Source organism: Cervus canadensis, chromosome 2 (genome assembly GCF_019320065.1).
Source record: "Cervus canadensis isolate Bull #8, Minnesota chromosome 2, ASM1932006v1, whole genome shotgun sequence".
Classification (NCBI taxonomy): Eukaryota; Metazoa; Chordata; class Mammalia; order Artiodactyla; family Cervidae; genus Cervus; species Cervus canadensis.
In genome coordinates this window covers 14,406,720-14,426,211 of record NC_057387.1, presented here as the reverse complement: position 1 = coordinate 14,426,211, position 19,492 = coordinate 14,406,720, and the positions used below count along the sequence as shown (strand labels likewise).

The following is a 19,492-nucleotide window of genomic DNA, read 5'->3' as shown; positions in this document are numbered from 1 at the left end:
TTATTAAGTTCATGGTTTGAGGTGCCACTAAGCCATTACAACAGTAACATCAATGATCACTAATCACAAATCACTGTAACAAATAATGAAAAAGTTTGAAATACTGTGAGGATACAAAGGGACAGAATGCTCTTGGAAAAATGGCACTGTAGACTGCTCCAAACAGGGTTGCCACAAAACTTTTAATTTGTAGAAAACTGTATCTGCAAAGTACAGTAAGCACAATGTCTGTACTTCCCTTGAGAGGTAATCTGTGTAGATTAAATGGAATAACCCTTTAATATGTTTTAGCTCAGTGCCTGACCTATAATAAATACTCAGGAAATAACTGCTGTTATTTTCAGAAGACTTGAACTAATTGGAAAGTAAGTTCACAGAATTTGTGCTAATCAAATCACTGAGAAGATATAAGATTTTGAGCAAATTCCTAAATCGATCTAGTCCCCACTCAACATGTTGCCTCATATACCATGCAGACTGCTTCTACTTTTTTTCCCCTGGTATCTTGTGCTGCTTGCAGGATCTTAGTTCTCTGAACTTGGATTAAACCTGGGCCCTGGCAGTGAAAACACCAAGTCCTAACCACTGGACCACCAGGAATTCCTTGCTTCTTTTTGAGGGAAAGAAAGAGTAAATGAACAGTATGAGGGGAATTCCCTTGTGGTCCAGTGGTTGGGACTCTGTGCTTTCACCGAGGAAGGCATGAGGTTTGATCCCTGTTCGGTTGGGGAACTAAGATCCCTCAAGCTGAAGGGTGGTGTGGGGAAAAAAAAAAAGAGCATGAGCTTTTAATACTTAATTTTCAGTTAGAAAGGATGCTTGGATGTGTAAAATTTTCTGCTTAAGGTCTGTTCTGCATACCAGATCTGAACTCTGGAGTACTGGTACATTATTCACTCATGAAAGTCAGAAAAAGAAAATCTGAACATCTCTGTATAACGCTGATCTGAATGTGGAGGAAAACAAAGTATTGAAATTAACACTGATGTCATTTTCTCCTGCATTTGGCATCACCGTTTATCCTGTCTGCAAGTTATTTTCTAGGTAGGAAAGGATCCTAAACACAAAGGATCCATTATATCTAGTAATTATAAGACTGTAGGTGATGTCTGGAAGGCTGGTGGAAGGGGTTTCTTCCTATTCCTTAGAGTAGAGACAAAGAAGTTAAGTGTTGGGATGGACAGGTTATGGTGGACTGATACCTGAAAACTAATAAGAATGTCTCCTGGTCCTTACCAGACTTGATGTTCCCATCATCTCGGCAGATGCCATTCCAACGGGTATATAATGATGCTGAATGAATATTATCACTGGTGTGCTTTACTTCCTCCTGTTTCTGCCGAATCTTCTCCCAGTTTCGGACCAGGAACACATGATGCTTTAATACAAAGTTTCTATAAGGAAGGAAGAAACGAGCTCCTTTATTCATCCATCCAATGAACATTAACTAGTAGTTTACTCTATGTAAGCTGCTGGTATGATGATATAAATGTTTATCAGTGAAATCAGCTATTTTAAGGAGAACTACATATGGAGAAACATTATTCAGTTTTGCATCTTGATTTTTTTCACGTAACACAAAACATTTCTCTATAATATTTACAAATATCTGACAAACACCATCTAAAAGCTGCAACAATTTTGGCAACTGAAGCATGCTGACTTGAAGGTACAGCTTCATGCAGTATTTGTAGAATTCTAAAGGAATTTGCCAAGATGAAGTATAGGCTTAGGGTCAGCTGTAACAAGGAGAACTGGACTGTCAGATGTAGGTAAAGATATTTAAGATGGATAGGCACTGGGCAAACCATGTTAGGTACACTGCTACTGCATGGATCTCTACACTTAAATGAGTTATATGCACCTTGATTAACTTTACAGAATTTTGATGATTCCATAATTTGATTTTCACTCTAACACACATGTAAACAGATGGGACCTTAAGTCTCAAACTATGAGCCTCAGTAAAGGGAGGCTAGACTAATTTTATAGTTCCTGACTTTAGCTGCACATTGAGATCACTTGCGGAGTTGTACAAACTATTGATACCTGGGTTCCACTTCTGAAAATTCTGATGTAAGTGGTTTGAAGTGTGGCCTGGGTGTAAGGAGTTTTAAAAAGCTCCCTAAGCTGCTATGCAGCTAAAGAAGAGACCACTGGACTTCTCTCTTACTGAAATGTAAAATTTCTATGATTCAAAGTGAAATAGGATGAAAGGGGCTAAAATTATAGTAAAGTTATAGATAAGGATGAACTTGCTAAGATATTGGAATACATAGTCAGGGAGGATGCAGGAAATGTCTCAAGACAATTTGAAAAACAGGACACACATATTTGTTTCTCTTACTTCAGACATGGACAAATATCTCAATATAGGGAAAAGCAAAGATGACTACTAAAGATCCTTTTTATTGCTGTTAACTTATCAACAAAACAGGGATTCTTAATCTCTTCTGTGCCATGCATTCCTTTGGCAGTCTGGTGAAGCACATGTAATCCTCTCAATGATGTTAACTAAAAGTATTTAAAATTTTAAGACACTTTTAGTATACAGGATTAAAAAGAAACTAGATAAACTGAGATACAGTTTGCAGAATATTAAACAAAAACCCTGAAGTTGTGATACAGAAATGAACATTAATTTTTAACACATAACAAGATCTAGTGGTGGGTTTAATGACCACAGTAATTTTAAGGTAGAGATGAGTGTGAATGATATTTTGAGTTATCTGTAATGCCTATAACATGATATGAAAGTGCAAATATTGGTGACAAATTCATAGAAACTGCAACTACTATATATACACACATACATCTTTTTCTTTGGCCTTCAGTCACATTTTAATAAAAAGTTAAATTTCAGTTAGAAGTTAGTTCCTTCCTCCACCCAAGTTCAGCCTGAATGCTTGTTTAAGGTCTTCCTGCAAAAAACAAATGTCTCAACTATATACATGTTTAATAATTTTTAAACTGTCAAGCAAGTCACATAATTTAAAGAGTGCAGGTAAGAAAATTTTCTTTTTACCTCTCCCGATTGGACATTGGCTTCATTTGTAATTGAGGGGTCAACCTTGTTGGAGTGTTGATGTTTTCACTGGGTTCCTCAGAGAGGTGGCCTCTCTAAAAAACAGATGGATTAGATTGTAGGAAAAACATGATAAATCATAAATCACCTCAAAGAATATGAAAACCACTCTAAAGATGCCACCCTCTGGTACATCCCTTATTTCAGTAATTGCCTATATGCAGATATTTGGAGAAAACCATGAGATTATTATTTACCCTTTTCTTCAGCTTGTGCTTAGACTTCCTTTTCTCTTTTGACCGTCCAGACTTTTTATGTGTGGTCATTGGTTGGCTACTTTTGTTGCTGGTGAGTCCATTCATGCGTTGACTCTTGCCCCCAATGATTCCTCGACATTTCTCAAAGCCGCACTTACACAGTTGCTTTGAAGGGAAAGAGAATAATGCTTTTAGTCTGTAGTCTAATCTAAAAGTTTAAATAGAATGCCTGCGTATCTGGACACCCAATAATAAGTTTGAATCAAGAAATTTTCATACAGAGGAACACAACTCATTGTGAGTAAAATAAATACAAATGGTTTCCACTGTAGTAGAAAGGAAAGATTAAATTTTGGAAAAACTTCACGAGAAAAATTAAGACCTGACTGGAGACAAAAAATAACTGAGCAGAATAACTCAGCAGTTATTCTGAAAGAATAACTGTGACATATGTATCCTATGTAAGTGAAACAAAGAGTGAATCTTTTCCAATGTATTTCTTAGTGGCTACAAATCAGTAATGTTCACTGAAGGCTCATGTTATATAGAGTACTATTATAAAGTTCAAACTCCCTCTTGAATTTATCATTCTTACCTGTTTTTCAACATTGAAGGAATGAAAGTTGTAATCATAAGTGAGTTCAGTACCAGCTGGCATATCTTTAAGAGCATACAGTCCAATCCGGTACACTCCATTAACAGACCTATAGAGAAAGGGACAAGAGTTAAAGGCAGAGATTCATAATACCACGCCTGAGAACCAGAAAGGTTGGTATACTGATTTCAAATTTGCCTCTGTTTCTGTATCCAATCACTCAAGTTTCCTGGCCAGTCACTGAATCTTTAATCTCTCCTTTGATCTAGTCTGTATAATACTGACAAATAGTCCTAAACCAGTTTTCTGGAAAACATGCTTTCTGCTGTCAAAGGTCAAACTTTTCTTGCTTGGTATTCGAAGTCCTTTTAACAAAGGGCATTAGTTTACTTACTAAACAAATTACAATTATTTCCTATGGATGACCCATAAAAATCTTCTAGTTTCTACTGATCCCTACCTTTCTAACCTGTACACAAGTGTCTCTTTTGTTCTAGCTTACCTGCTTTATTAATAAGGTATCATATACTGTTCTAGATGCTTTATAGAGTTAACATATAATTTTAGCTAACATTTACTGAGTGCTTTTTCTCATTTTCTTTTCCATTATAGTTTATCACAGGATACGGAATATAGTTCCCTGTACGATACAGTAGGATTTTGTTGTTTATTTAATTATTTCTGGCTCTGCTGGGTCTTTGTTGCTGCACAGGCTTTCTTCTAGTTGTGGTGAACAGGGGTTGTGGTGCGAGGGCTTCTCATTGCAGTGGCGTATCTTTCTGTGGAGCACGGCTCTAGGGTGTGTGGGCTCCAGCAGTTGTTTCTCTCAGGCTTAGCTGTTCCATGGCAAGTGGGATCTTCTTGAGTTGGATGAAACCTGTACCTCCTACATTGGTAGGCAGATTCTCTACCAGTGAGCCACCAGGGAAGCCCTGTTTATCTATTTTATATATAGTAGTTTATAGTTGCAAATCCATAAGTCCTATTTTATCCTTCCCCATCCCTATCCCCTTTGAAAATTGTAAGATTCTCTATGCCTGCGGCTCTGTTTCTGTTTTTTTTTTTTTTAATTTATTTTTTTATTAGTTGGAGGCTAATTACTTCACATGTTTCTGTTTTATAAATAAGTTCATTTGTACATTTTAGATGCCACACACAAAAGTGAAGGTGTAAGTTGCTCAGTAGTGTCCGACTCTGCGACTCCATGGACTGTAACCCTCCAGGCTCCTCTGTTCATGGAATTCTCCAGACAAGAATCCTAGAGTGGGTTGCCATTCCCTTCTCCACGGGATCTTCCTGACCCAGGGATCAAACCCAGTCTCCTGCATTGCAGGCAGATTCTTTACCATCTAAGCCATCAGGGAAGCGCAGATTCCACATATAAGTGATATCATGTGGTATTTTTCTTTCTTCCTCTGACTTAAACTTCACTTAGTATTATAATCTCTTAAGTCCATCCATGTTGCTGCAAATGGCATTATTTCATTCTTTTTTAGGTCTGAGTAGCGTACACACACACACACACACACACACACACACACACACACAGCGTATATAAGCACACATCTTTATTCATTCATCTTAAACAAATTTATTTATTATTATTTATTTATTTTGAAGGATAACTGCTTTACAATATTGCGTTGGTTTCTGCCATACATCAACATGAACCAGCCGTAGGTATACATGTCCCATCCCTTGAACCTCCCTCCCACCCCACCCCACACCTCTAGGTTGTCACAGCACTGCTTTGAGCTCCGTGAGTCATACAGCATATTCCCACTAGCGATCTATCTTACATATGGTGGTGTATACATTTCCATGCCACTTTCTCCATTCGTCCTATCCTCTTCTTCCCCTGCTGGGTCCACAAACCTGTTCTCTCTACCTGTGTCTCCACTGCTGCCCTGCAAATTCCACTGATCTCTTGATGAACACTTAGATGGCTTCCATGTCTTAGTTACTGTAAATAATGCTGTTATGAACAGTAAGGTGCATACATTTTTGAATTAAGTGTTTTCTCTAGGTATATGTCCAGGAGTGGGACTGCTGGATCATATGGCAACTCTACTTTTAGTTTATTAAGGAACCTCCATACTGTTTTCCATAGTGGCTGCATTAATTTACATTTCTACCAACAGAATAAGAGGGTTTCCTTTCCTCCACACCCTCTCCAGCATTTGATACTGGTAGACCTTTTAATGATGGCCATTCTGACCAGTGTGAGGTGATACCTTGTGGTTTTGATTTGCCTTTCTTCAATAATTAGCAATGTTGAGCATCTTTTCAAATGCTTATTGGTCATCTGTACATCTTCTTTGGAGCAATGTATATTTAGTTCTTCTGCCCAACTGATTTTTTTTTGTTTGTAATTGAGTTATATGAGCTGTGTATATATTTTGGAAATGAAGCCCTTGCTGGTTGCATCATTTGCAAATATTTTCTCTCAGTTCCTAGGTCGTCTTTTCATTTTGTTTATGGCTTCCTTTGCTGTGCAAGAGCTTGTAAATTTGATTAGGTCCCATTTATTTATTTTTAGTCTATACCAGTGGTTGGGAAACTATGGAGGCAGACAAATTCCCCCCAGGTCTTTCTAAATTTTTATTGGCACACAGCCACATTCCAAGATTGCTGACCCTTGTTCCATTCCATAACATTTAAAATTTGATCCTATACTAAAATATCTTCTATTTAAAACATGGGGGAGGCATAACTTACACAGAATACAAAATTTTAAATGTATAGTTTGTTGAATTTTATGTATCTCTACACTTGTGTAACCTTTCCCAGTCAGTACCCTCCCCCAAAGAATTGCCACCATTCTAATCTCTATCTCCATAGAGACTATAGTTTCATCTGTTTTAAACGTCAATTAAATGGAATCATACAGAATATACAATATTATGTACAAATATGCCTACCTTCTTTGACTTAATGTTGCACTCTATTGTAGTATACCTTTCTACTGCTGTGTAGTATTCCATTATATGAATTAAGCAAAATTTACCCATCTATTTTAATGCTGATAAACAATGGACTATTTTCAGTTTTTAGCTATTATTAAAAAAAAAAATTTCTGGGGAATTCCCTGGTTGCCTAGCGGTTAGGATTCTGGGCTTTCACTGCTATGGCCTGGGTTTAATCTTTGGTCAGGAAACTGAGATCCCACAAGCTGCATGGCACAGCCTTAAAAAAAAATTTCTGTGCACATTCTTGCACATGTCTTCTTTATTTTTTTGCATCTGTCTTTTTAACATAAACACTCATTTATGTTGGGGATATATTTATGAGTAGGGTTGCTAGGTTACTAGATGTGTTTATTAGCTTTGGCAGGTACAAACATCTTTTGTAAGTTGTCATACCAATTTACAGTTCCACCAGCAGTAACAAAACAGACCATTCACGTTGTGCTATACCCTTGTTAACACTTTGAATTTTAATATGGCTTAATTAGTATTCCTCTCTGATGACTAAAGATATTAAGCACCTTTTGATTACTGACCACTTTTATATTCTTCTGACATGTCTATTACCTTTTTAAAAAATTGGATTGTCTTTTTCTTACTGATTCACAGATTCTAAATTTCATCCAGAAGTAAGTTCTTTGTCAGATAAACACATTGTAAATACCCCTTTTGCAGTGTATGGTGTGCTTTTACACTAAAAAGTTTCCTTTGGATGAACAGAAATCGTTAATTTTATCAGTTCTTTTATCTTTAGTGCTATTTATAGCTTTTTAAAGATAATTTTATCTATTTCAAGTATATGAAAATATTCTCCCATGTGAAAAGGGAACCCTCTTCCACTGTTGGTGGGAATATAAGTTGGTGAAGCCACTGTGGAAAACAGTATGGAGGTTCCTCTGAAAACTAATTACCACTGTGGAAAACAGTATGGAGGTTCCTCTGAAAACTAATTACCACATGATTAAGCAATTCCACTCCTGTGCATATATCCAGACAAAACTATAATTCAAAAAGATACATACACCCCTATGTTCATAGCACCACTATCTACAATAACCAAAACATGGCAGCAACCTAAATGTCCAGTGATAGATAAATGGGTAAAGCAGATGTAGTGTGTATACACACACACACACACGAATACTATTCAGCCCTAAAAAAGAATGAAATAATGCCATTTGCAGCAACATGGATGCAACCAGAGGTTATCATACTAAATGAAAGAAGTCAGAAAGAGAGAGACAAATACCGTATGATATCATCTATGGATATATGGAATCTAAAATACAACACAAATGAATCTATCTATGCAACAGAAACAGAATCAGGGACATAGAGAATAGACTGGTGGTTGCCAAGGTGGAGGGGAGTACAGAGGACTGGATTGAGAGTTTGGGATTAGGAGATACAAACTGATTTATATAGAATGGATGAACAACAAGGTCCTAACTATATAGCACAGGGAACTATATTCAATATCCTGTGATAAACCATAACGGAAAAGAAAATATATATGTATGTATAACTGAGTCACTAAGCTGTAGAGCAGTAATTAACACAACACTGTAATTCACTTATACTTCAATAAAAAGTAAATTTAATAAATATTCGCCCATGTTGCTTACAGAAATATGATTGTTGTGATGGTGATATTTAGGTCTAAGAGTCATCTAAATTTTTGTGTGTGTACTGACGCAGGAGCCTATGACTCTGAACCACTTATTAAAAATCCATCCTTTCCTACCTGACTTGCAGTGGAACCTAAGTCATAAAATTAGGCGACAGTACATTTGTGTCTTTATCTGGACTCTCTATTCCTGCTGCTGCTGTGTGTGCTCAGTCATGTCTGACTCTGTGTGATCCTACGGACTGTAGCCCACCAAGCTCCTCTGTTTATGGGATTTTCCAGGCAAGAATATTGGAGTGGGTTGCCATTTCTTCCGCCAGGGGATCTTCCTGACCCAGGGATCAAACCTGTGTCTCTTGCATCTCCTGCATTGGCAGATGAATTCTTTACCGCTAAGCCACCTAGGAAGCTCCCTACGCTATTCCATTTGTCTATTAATCTAGCCCAAGCAAACACCTACTCTTTTAATTACAGTACCTCTACAGTAAGTCTTGAAATTAGTAGTTTAAGTCCTTAAATTTTTTTCTTCAAGATCATCTTACCTTTTTAAGGTCCTTCACAATCAGATGTATGTTTTGGAATCAGCCTGTCAATTTCCATAAAAATTGAATTTGAATTTATAGATCAACCTGGTAAGAACTGACATCTCAAAAATATTGAGATTTATAATCCATAAACATGGTGTATTTCTGTTAATTTAGGTGGTCTTTTTCCCCAATAATATTTGGTGGTCTTCAGTACTGATGTCCTACAAACTTTCACTAAGTTTGTTCTAGGTGACTAATGTTTTATGACGTGGAAGAGAAGTGGTGACAGTGGGTACTCTTACAGAATGTTGTTCATATGAGCCTATTTTTCTTTAACTGGTTAAAACACATGTAACAAAGTTCATAACCTTAACCACTTAAAAATGTACAGTTCAGTGGTATTAAAAACATCTACACTGGACTTCCTTAGTGGTCTAGTGGTCAAGACTACATGCTTCCACTGCAGGGGGCACAGGTTCAATTCCTGATCGGCTAACTAAGATCCCACATGCTGTGAGGTGTGGCCAAAAGAAGAAGAAAAAGGAAACAAAAAAGAGCATCCATGTTGTCGTATAGTTAACTCCACCATGCAATCCCATCTTTTTGTCCTGTAAAACGGAAACTCTGTCCCTGTTAAACCATAACTTTCAAATTCTCCTTCCTCCAGCCTCAGACAACCACTACTCTATTGTCTCTATGATTCTAACTACTTTTAAATATCTCATGTAAGTGGAATCACACAGTAGTATTTGTCTTTTTGTGACTGAATTATTTCACCTAGCATAATGTCCTCAAGGTCTATCCATGTTGTAGAACATTGCAAAACTTCCTTCTTTTTAAAGGCTGAATTTTATTGTATGTAAAAACCAGATTTTCCTTATCCCTTCATCCATTATGGACACCTGGGTTCTTCCACATTTTAGCTACTATGAATAATGTTACTAAAATATGGGGGTGCAGATATCTCTTTGAGAACCTTTCTTTTGGATATACACTCAGAAGTTGGACTGCTGGATTATAGAGTATTTTTAATTTGTTGAGGAACGTCCCTACCCTTTTCCACTGCAGATGTATCATTTTTATATTCCCAATAGAGCACAAGGGTTCCTATTTCTTAATATCCTTGTCAATACTTATTGTTTTCTGTCATTTCCACAGTAGCCGTTCTGAGGGTGTGAGGTAGTATCTTATGGTTTTGATTAGCATATCCTTAATGATCAGTCATTTTGAGTGTCTTTTTAGTTATTCATTGGCCATCTGCATATTTTCTTTGGAGAAACATATTAATATATTCAAGTTCTCTGTGCATTCTGAATTGTTTTTTTGTTGTTGAGTTTCAGGGGTTCTCTATATATTCTTGATACTAATACCTTATCAGATATATATGACTTGCAAATATTTTCTCCCATTCTGTGGGCAGCCTTTTGATTTTGTGTATAGTGTCTTTTGATTTTTTTTATGAAGTTCAATTTCTTTTTTCTTTGGTTACCTGTGCCTTCGGTGTCATACCCAAAAAATTATTTCCAAGTCCAGTGTTGTGAAGTTTTTGTTCTATGTCTTCTTCAAGTTTTATTGCTTTAGGCCTTACATTTAGGTTCTTGATTGGTTTGGATTAATTTTTGAACAGTGTTTGGTAAGTGGCCAACTTCATACTTCTGCAGGTGGATACTGAGTATTCCTAGCATCTTTTACTGAAAAGAGTATCCCTTTTTCACTATACAGTTTTGGCACACTTGTAAATGATCACTTGTCCATATATGCAGGGGTTTGTTTCAAGGTTCTTTACTCTATTTAATGGGTCTATATGCCTGTCTCCATGCCTACACCGTACATACTGTTTTGATTCCTCTAACATTGTAGTAAGTTTTCAAATAAAAAAGTGTGAGTCCTCCACTTCTGCTCTTTTTTAGGATTGTTTTGGTTATTTGGGGGTCCTTTGAGAGTCCATATGAATTTTCAGATAGGTTTTCTATTTCTGGAAAAAAAAATGTCATGGGGATTTTGATAGGAATTACACTGACTCTGTAGATCACTTTGGGCAATACTGCCATTTTAATAAAATCAAATCTTCTTATCTATGAACATGAGATGTGTTGCCATTCACTTATGTCTTTAACAATGTTTTATAGCTTTCACTGCACCATTCCTTCACCTCATTAACTTTAAGTACCTCATTCTTTTTTCATGATACTGCAAATGGAACTGTTTTTGTAATTTCCTTTTCAAAATGCTCAATGTTTGTATATACAAATGCAACTGCAGAAGACCATACTATATGCAAAGATAATTTTATTCTCATTTCCAATTTGGATGCCTTTTATATCTCTTTCTTGTCTAATTTTTTCTGGTTTGAGCTTCCAAAATTGTTACACATAAAAGTGGTGAACGTGGGCATCCTTGTCCTGTTCTTGATCTTAGAGGAAAAGCTTAGTCTTTCACCACTGAGTATTATGTTGGCTGTGAGTTTTCATATATGGCTTTCATTATGTTAAGGCAGTCCTATTCCTATTTTGTTGAGTATCTTTATCATGAAAAGGGAGTTGAATTTTGTCAAATGCTTTTTTCCTCCATCAATTGAGATGACCATGTGACTTCTTTTCTCCTTTACTTTCCTGATGTAGTGTATAGCACTGACCAATTTTCCTATGTTGAACAATCCTTGCCTTCCAGGATGAAATTCCAGAGTCACTGTGCATAATCCTTTTAATATGCTGGTGAATTGCTTGCTAGTATTTTGCTGAGGATTTTTGCATCAATGTTCATGACAGGTATTGGTCTGTAGTTTTCTTGGGGAGTCTGCTAAGCTTTGGTATCAGGGTTATGCTTGCTTCATAAAGTAAATCAGGAGGTGTTTCCGTCTCTTCAATTTTTCAAAAAAAGTTGAGTTGGTACTAATTTGATAGAATTCACCAGTAAAACCATCAAGTCAAGGGCTTTTCTTTGTTGGGAGATTTGTGATTACTGATTCAATACATTTGTTAGTTACAGGTTTATTCATATTTTTTATTTCTTCATGATTTAGTTGTAGTAGGTTTTGTGTTTCTAGAAATTTGTCCATCTCAACTAGGTTATCAGATTTTTTGGTGTACATCTGTTCATAGTATTCTCTTTTAATCCTTTTCATTTCTGTAGAATTGGTAGTAATGTCCCCACTTTCATTTCTGAGTTTAGTAATTTGAATCCTTTCTTCTTCATCCCTGTAGCTAAAGATTTGTTAATTTTATCTTTTTGAAGAACCAACTTTTGGTTTCACTGATTTTCTCTATTGTTTTTTCTATTTTATTTATCTCTGTTCTCATTCTCATCTTTATTATTTCCTTCCTTTTGCTAACTTTAGATTTGTGTTGTGCGTGTGCTAAGTCGCTTCAGTAGTCTCCAACTCTTTGTGATCCTACAGATTGTAGCCTGCCAGGTTTCTCTGTCCATGGTTTTCTCCAGCCCTAACTTTAGTTTGCTCTTTTTCTAGGTCATTAAGTTGTAAAGTAGGCTTCCCTGGTGGCTCAGATGGTAAAGAATTTGCCTGTAATGCAGGGGACCCAGGTTCAATCCCTGGGTTGGGAAGATCCCCTGGAGAAGGAAATGGATCCCACTCTAGTATTCTTGCCTGGAGAATTTCATGGACAGAGGAGCCTGGCATCCATGGGGTCACGAAGAGTCGGACACAAATGAGCAACTAATACTTCCACTCTAAGTTGTAAAGTTAGGTTGCTAATTTGAGCTCTTTCTTGTTTTTTAATGTAAGCATTTATAGCTATGAATTTCCCACATAGTGCTGCTATTGCTGCATCCCATAGGTTTTTGGTACTTTATGTTATTTTCATTCATTTCTAAGTATTTAATAATTTCCCTTGTAATTTCTTCTCCGACCAACTGGTTGTTTAAAAGTTTGTGACTTTCTAAAGTTTCATGAATTTTCCAGTTTCCTTTATCTTACTGATTTTCTAACTTCCATCTGTTGTGGTTAGAGAAGATAACTTCTATAATATCTAAAGAATCCACATGCCAAAGCAGGAGACATGGGTTCAATCTCTGATCCAGGAAGATCCCACATGACGTGGAGCAACTAACCCCACGAGCCACAACTACTGAGCCTGGGCTCTAGAGCCCATGAGCCACAACTACTGAGCCTACATGTCACAACTACTGAAGCCTGCACACCCTAGAGCTCATGTTCCACAAGAAGCGAAGCCACCACAATGAGAAGCCTGCTACTAGAGAGTAGCTCCTGCGCACCAAAACTAGAGAAAAGCCCGTAGCAGTGAAGACCGAGCATAGCCAAAAATATAAATAAAAACCTATTGACCTAGCTGGGGAGTTAAGATCCCACAAACCATGCAGTGTGGCCTAAAAGAAAAAAAAAAAAAAAAAAATCAGTGTCTCAGTGTCCCGGTTTTGGTTCAGTGGGTAAGACTCTGCACTGCTAATGCACGGGGTGTGGGTTCAATCCCTGGTCTGGGAACTAAGATGCTGCACACTGTGTGGCATGGCCAAAAAATACAAAAATCTACTGAGACTTAATTTCTGCCTAACAAAATGTCCCATGTGCACTTGAGAAGAATATAAATGCTGTTGTTGTTGGGTGGGGTCTTGCTATTGTTTTTTTAGATCTAGTTGGTTAATTATGTAAGTTCTCTATTCCTTACTTACCTCTCTGGTTGATCTTTTCATTACTGAGTGGGGAGTTGAAGTCTCCCAATTGTTACTGCAGAATTATTTCTCCAACTCTGTCAGTTTTTGCTTCATATATTTTGAAGTTCTGTCATGTGTGTAAATGTTTACAACTGTTATATCTTCTTGCTGAATCTTTTTAAGAAACATATGTCCTTCTTTGTCTCTTTTAACCTTTATGGGTTTAAAGTCTCTTTTAGCCACTCCCACTCTCTTTTGGCCATCTACTGACATGGAATTTCTTCTTCCATCCTTTTACTTTCAACCTGATTGTGTCTTTGGATCTTAAGTGAGTCTCTTATATACACAGTATACAGCTGGATGATGTATTTTTTGAATTAATTAATTAGGCTGCATTGGGTCTTTGTTGTAGCACATGGGATCTTTTGTTGTGGCACGCGAGCTCACTAGTTGTGGTGAGTGGGCTTAGTTGCCCAGCAGCATGTGGGATCTTAGTTCCCTGATCAGGGATCAAACTGCAACTCCTGTACTACAAGGTGAGTTCTTAACCACTGGACCACCAGGGAAGCCTCAGGATCATGTGCTTGTAATCTATTCTGCCAATCTTTAAAAAAAAAAAATTAAGACATAATTGACATAAAATACTATATTAGTTTTAGGTGTAACATAATGATTCATTATATGTATATATTGCAAAATGATCATCACAATGACTCTAGTTAACATCCATCACCATGCATAGTATCAAATTATTTTCTTGTGATAAGATTTTTAAGATTCGTTCTCTAAGCAAGTTTCAAATATACAATGTAGTATTATTAACTATAGTCACCAGGCTGTACATTACATCCTCAGCTGTTATTTATTTGGACCACCTTCACCTATTTTTCCCAAGCTTGCAAACCCTTACATCTGGCAACTACCAACTTGTATCTATGAGTTTGCTTTTTTCCAAAAGATTCTATACAAGTGAGATCATATGGAACTAATCTTTCTCTTTGTCTCATTTAACATAACAAGGTAATTTGTTTTGTTACAAATGGCAGTATTTCCTGCATTTCTGTTGCTAAATACTGCACTGTAGTTACAGACCACATTTTTTTAATCCACTGATGAATACTTAGGTTGTTTCCATGTCTCAGCTATTATAAATGTTATAATGAACATGGGATAAAGATAATCATTTTGAGTTAGTGTTTTTCTTTTCCTTCAGATAAATACCCAGAAATGGCACTGCTGGATTGTATGGCACTTCTATTTTTAATTTTCCAAGGACCTCCATATGGTTTTTGACAGTGGCTGTACCAATTCCCACCAACAGTGCACAAGGGTTCCCCCCTCTTTTTTTTTACATTCTCACTAACATTTATTACTTCTTATCTGTTTGAGAATAGACATTCTAATAGGTGTGAGGTGGTATCTCATTGTGGTTTTGACTTGCATTTCCCTGATGGTTAGTGTGACATTAAGCACCTTTTAATGTACCTGTTGGTCATCTGTATGTCTGCTTTTAAAGGATATTCAGATTTTCCACCTATATTTAATTGGGCTTTTTTTGCTATTGACATATGCTTTCCTTATATATTTTGAATATTAACACCTTACTAGATTTGCTAATATTTTCTCCCATGCTGTAGGCTGCTCTTTTATTTTGTTTATGGTTTCCATTGTTGTACAGAAACATTTTAGTTTGACCAGTCTCACTTGTTCATTTCTGCTTTTAATGCCCTGCTTCTGGTGTTAAAACAAACAAACAAATAAATCACTGTAAAAATTGATGACAAAGAGCTTATCCTCTGTTTTTTCCTAGGAATTTCATGGTTTTAGGTCTTACATTCAAGTCTTTAAGTTGATTTCTATTTATGTTGAAAGACAGTGATCCAATTTCATTCTTTTGCATATGGCTGTCCAGTTTTCCCACATCCTTTACTGAAGAGACTGCCCTTTCCCTATTGTATATTCTTGGCTCCTCTGCCAAAAATCAATTGGCCATACATGCATGGGTTTATTTCTGGTCTATTCTTTTCCATTCATCTTTGTATCTGTTTTTCTGCCAGTATCATACTGTTTTGATTACTATAGCTTTGTAATATAGTTTGAAACCAGGATGTGTGATGCCTTCAGCTTTGTTCTTTGTCAAGATTGTTTTGACTATTTGAGATTTTTTGTGATTCCACCCAAGTTTTAGGATTATTCTACTTCTGAGAAAAGTGCCATTGGAATTTTATTTTTACTGTACTGAATTTGTAGGATGCTTTGGTAAGTACAAACATTTAAGCAGTAATAACTCTTCAAATCCATGAGCACAGAGTATCTTTTCATTTATTTATGTCTCCTGTAAGCTCTCATCGGTAGCTTACAGTTATCAGTGTACAGGTCTTTTACTTCCTTGGCTAAATTTATTCCTAGGTATTTTATTCTTTTTGATGCTATTGCAAAAGGATTGTTTTTTAACTTCTGATAGTTATTCATGTATGAAAATGCAACTGATTTTTATATTTTGATTTTGTGTCTTGAAACTTCACTAAATTTTCAGTTCTACAAAGTTTTCTGATGGGAATTGCTAGAGTTTTCTGTATGTAATACTATTTGCAAACATTATTTTTTCTATATGTAATTTTCTATATTATACATGTAATATATATAGTATTTTTCTATATGTAATACTATTTGCAAATTTTGCAAATAGAGACAGTTTTACTTGTTGCTTTTCAATTGGATGCCTTTTACTTAACTTTTTTTCTTGCCTACCTCATCCGGGTAAAACTTGCAGTATTATGTTGAATAGAAGTGGTAGGAGTGGACATCCTTGTTTTGGTTTTGTTCTTGATTCCAGAGGAAAACCTTTCAATTTTTCACCTGTTGGTTGTCACATTCACCCTTTATTATGTTGAGATACATTCTTTTACCCACTTTGTAGAGAGTTTTTTAAATCATAAATGATGCTGAATCCCATTCTCTTTTTTGAGTTTAATCCATTTACCTTTAAATTAATTACTGATAAGGAATTACTTGTCACTGCACAATTTATTTTCTATATGCCCTAGAGGTTTCTGTCCCTCGTTGCCTGAATTCCTGCTTTCTATTGTGTTTAGTTAATTTTTTGGAGTAAAATGTTTACATTCTTCCTGAATTTCTTTTTGTACATGTCTGTAGCTGTTGCATTTGTGGTTATCATGAGGATTACACTGAACATCCTTAAGTTATAAAACTATAATTTTATTTATAGTAGCTTAACTTAACTAACATAAAAAACCACTACTCCTTTACAGCCATTTCTACTCCTTCCAGATGTCACAAAATTACATCTTTTTATATTATGTGCACAAAAAAATAAACTAACAATTCCACTAAGGGCATTAGTTTCCTAAACTGTGTAGAAAAAAAACTACAGCTACAAAACACTGTCAAATTAATTCTAGCTTTTATTATTATTATTATTTTTTGGAGTGTCATCTCTTCCTTCCAAAATGTTTATTAAGGCATCAGGGTAGACAGAAGGGATATCATGATAAGCAAAACCCAGCTTAAGTCCCAGCTCTGAAGTAATTCATAGGCCATACAAGGTTGAGAGAGAGTATTAAACAACCTTAAAGGAAACTGTGAAAGTGCAGCTCTGATAAGAACTATGACAGAGAGGAATATGAAAGGGGGTACTGTGTGTGTGGCTGGGTGGAGGGAATGTGGGTTAATCTGGTCAAGAAATTCAGGACAGGCTCCTCTGAAAATGAGATGCTATGATTGAGATCTCTAGTGTTAGTCGCTCAGTCATGCCCGACTCTTTGCGACCCCATGGACTGCAGCCCACCAGGCTCCTCTGTCCATGAGATTTTCCAGGCAAGGATACTGGAGTGGGTTGCCATTTCCTTCTCCTAATTCTAGCTTTTATAACTGCTCATGCATTTACCTTTATTAAGATCTTTATTTCTCCATATGGCATGGAAGTACTATCTGGTGTCCTGTAAGTTCACCTTGGAGGAGACTTTTGAGCATTTCTGCAGGGTACTTCTAGCACTCAAAAAGTCCCTCATCTTTTATTTGGGAATGTTTTTATTTCCTCCTTACTTCTGAAGGATAGCTTTGCTACATATAGGAATCCTGGTTGACATGTTCTTTTAGCACACTACATATACTGGCCCACTGTCTTCTGGCCTCCAAAATGTCACTGTATGTAATGATTTGCTTGTCTTGGGCTGATTCCAAGACTTGCTCTTTGTATTTTGAAAGTTAGATTTTAACATGTCTTGCTATGTGTCTCATTTTGAGTTCATCTTACTTGGAGTTTGTTAAGTACCCTGGGTATTTATATTCACATCTTTCATGAAATTCAGTTAACTTTTCAACCATTATTTCTTCAAATATTTTCTCTTGCTTCTTTCTGTTTTCTCCCTCTGGGACATCCACAATACATATTCTGCTCGATGGTATCCCAAAGGCCGCTTAGAGCTCTCTTTTCTTCAATCTTTATCTTTTTCTCAGGCTTGATAATTTATAGTGTCCTATGGGCTGCTCTGGTAGCTCAGCTGGTAAAGAATCTGCCTGCAATGCAGGAGACCCCAGTTCAATTCCTGGGTTGGGAAGATCCGCTGGAGAAGGGATAGGCTACCTATTCCAGTATTCTTGGGCTTCCCTGGTGGCTCAGTGGGTAAAGAATTTGCTTGTGGTGTGCGAGACCTGGGTTTGATCCCTGGGTTGGGAAGATCCCTGGAGAAGGGAACGGCTACCCTCTCCAGTATTCTGGCATGGAGAATTTCATGGACTGCATAGTCCATGGGGTTGCAAAGATCCAGACGTGACCGAGTGATTTTCACTTCACCTCATCTTTGAGTTCACTGATTCTTTCTCTTGCCTGTCCAAACCTGCCTCTGAATCCATCTAGTAAATTTTTCATTTCAATTATTGTACTTCTTCAGTTCCAGAATTCCTTTCTGGTTTCTTTTTAGGTTTTCTCTCTCTTTATTGATATTTCCATTTTTTTCATATCAGTTTCATGACTTTCTCACGAAACTTTTTCATGACAATTTCCTTTAGTTCTTTGAGCGTCATCAGGGCAATTGTTTAAAAGTCTTTGTCTTATGTGTCTGCCATTAGCCCATTTTAGGGACTGATTCTACTGAATTATTATTATTATTTTAATTATTTTTTTTTTCTCTGAATGGGCCATATTTTGTAGTGTCTTTATATTCCTTGTGATTTTTCTGAACACTGGACATCTGAATCAAGTAATGTGGTAACTTGGGAATTAGAGTCTCCCCTTTCCTATTTGCTGTTTTTTGTTATTATTATTTTTCTGTTTCAAGGATCAGCCTCAAGTGTAAACCTAGTGTCTTATGTCTTTTCTGATCCTTCCCTTGGATATGTGTAGTCACTGACTATATTCCACAATATATGTAGTTGTTTTGGCATGTCTTAGTCTTTAATTTCTGTCCTAAAAGACAAAAAGTGAAAAATGAAGGTGGGCAAAAGAGGGCACCTTAAAATCTCCTGAAAGTCACTACAGCTGGAGGGAGAGGGACGTGCAACAATGGGAGGTACAACAGTGGCTGCCTGCTTCTTTGTGTGCACCTCTGTGATCAGCATCAGCAATAAGAGTACAGATATTCAGTATTTGGAGAAAGGGGCCCCTTTTATCTGCCCTAACATCTGCAAGGTGTATGTGAGCTATTCCGGGAGTACTTGCACAGCTGCCTGCCATGTGGCTGGGGGTAGGGATGAGTAGTTGCTACTGTGTTAAGAGCTCAAATTGACTGAAATGAACCACAACTGACCATCTAAAACATCTCCTGGATGTTACAAGCCTTCAACAGACTCCAGAGTTCCAAAGAGTTCTATCAGACAGATTCTGCTAGTGCAACTGTCTAAAGAG

The 19,492-nt window shown here is 36.7% G+C and overlaps 1 protein-coding gene across 6 annotated transcripts in view; it reads right to left on the bottom strand.

The window, feature by feature from the left end:
• Positions 1–19,492, bottom strand: part of ASH1L (ASH1 like histone lysine methyltransferase) — a 201,023-nt gene that overhangs the window by 17,975 nt on the left and 163,556 nt on the right. For all 6 annotated transcript variants that reach the window (XM_043454370.1, XM_043454369.1, XM_043454361.1 and 3 more), the window contains 4 exons: positions 3,878–3,986; positions 3,283–3,447; positions 3,026–3,120; positions 1,237–1,394 (listed from right to left, as the gene is read on the bottom strand). In XM_043454370.1, the coding sequence (XP_043310305.1) occupies positions 1,237–1,394; positions 3,026–3,120; positions 3,283–3,447; positions 3,878–3,986 (527 nt within the window). The remainder of the gene's footprint in view (positions 1–1,236; positions 1,395–3,025; positions 3,121–3,282; positions 3,448–3,877; positions 3,987–19,492) is intronic.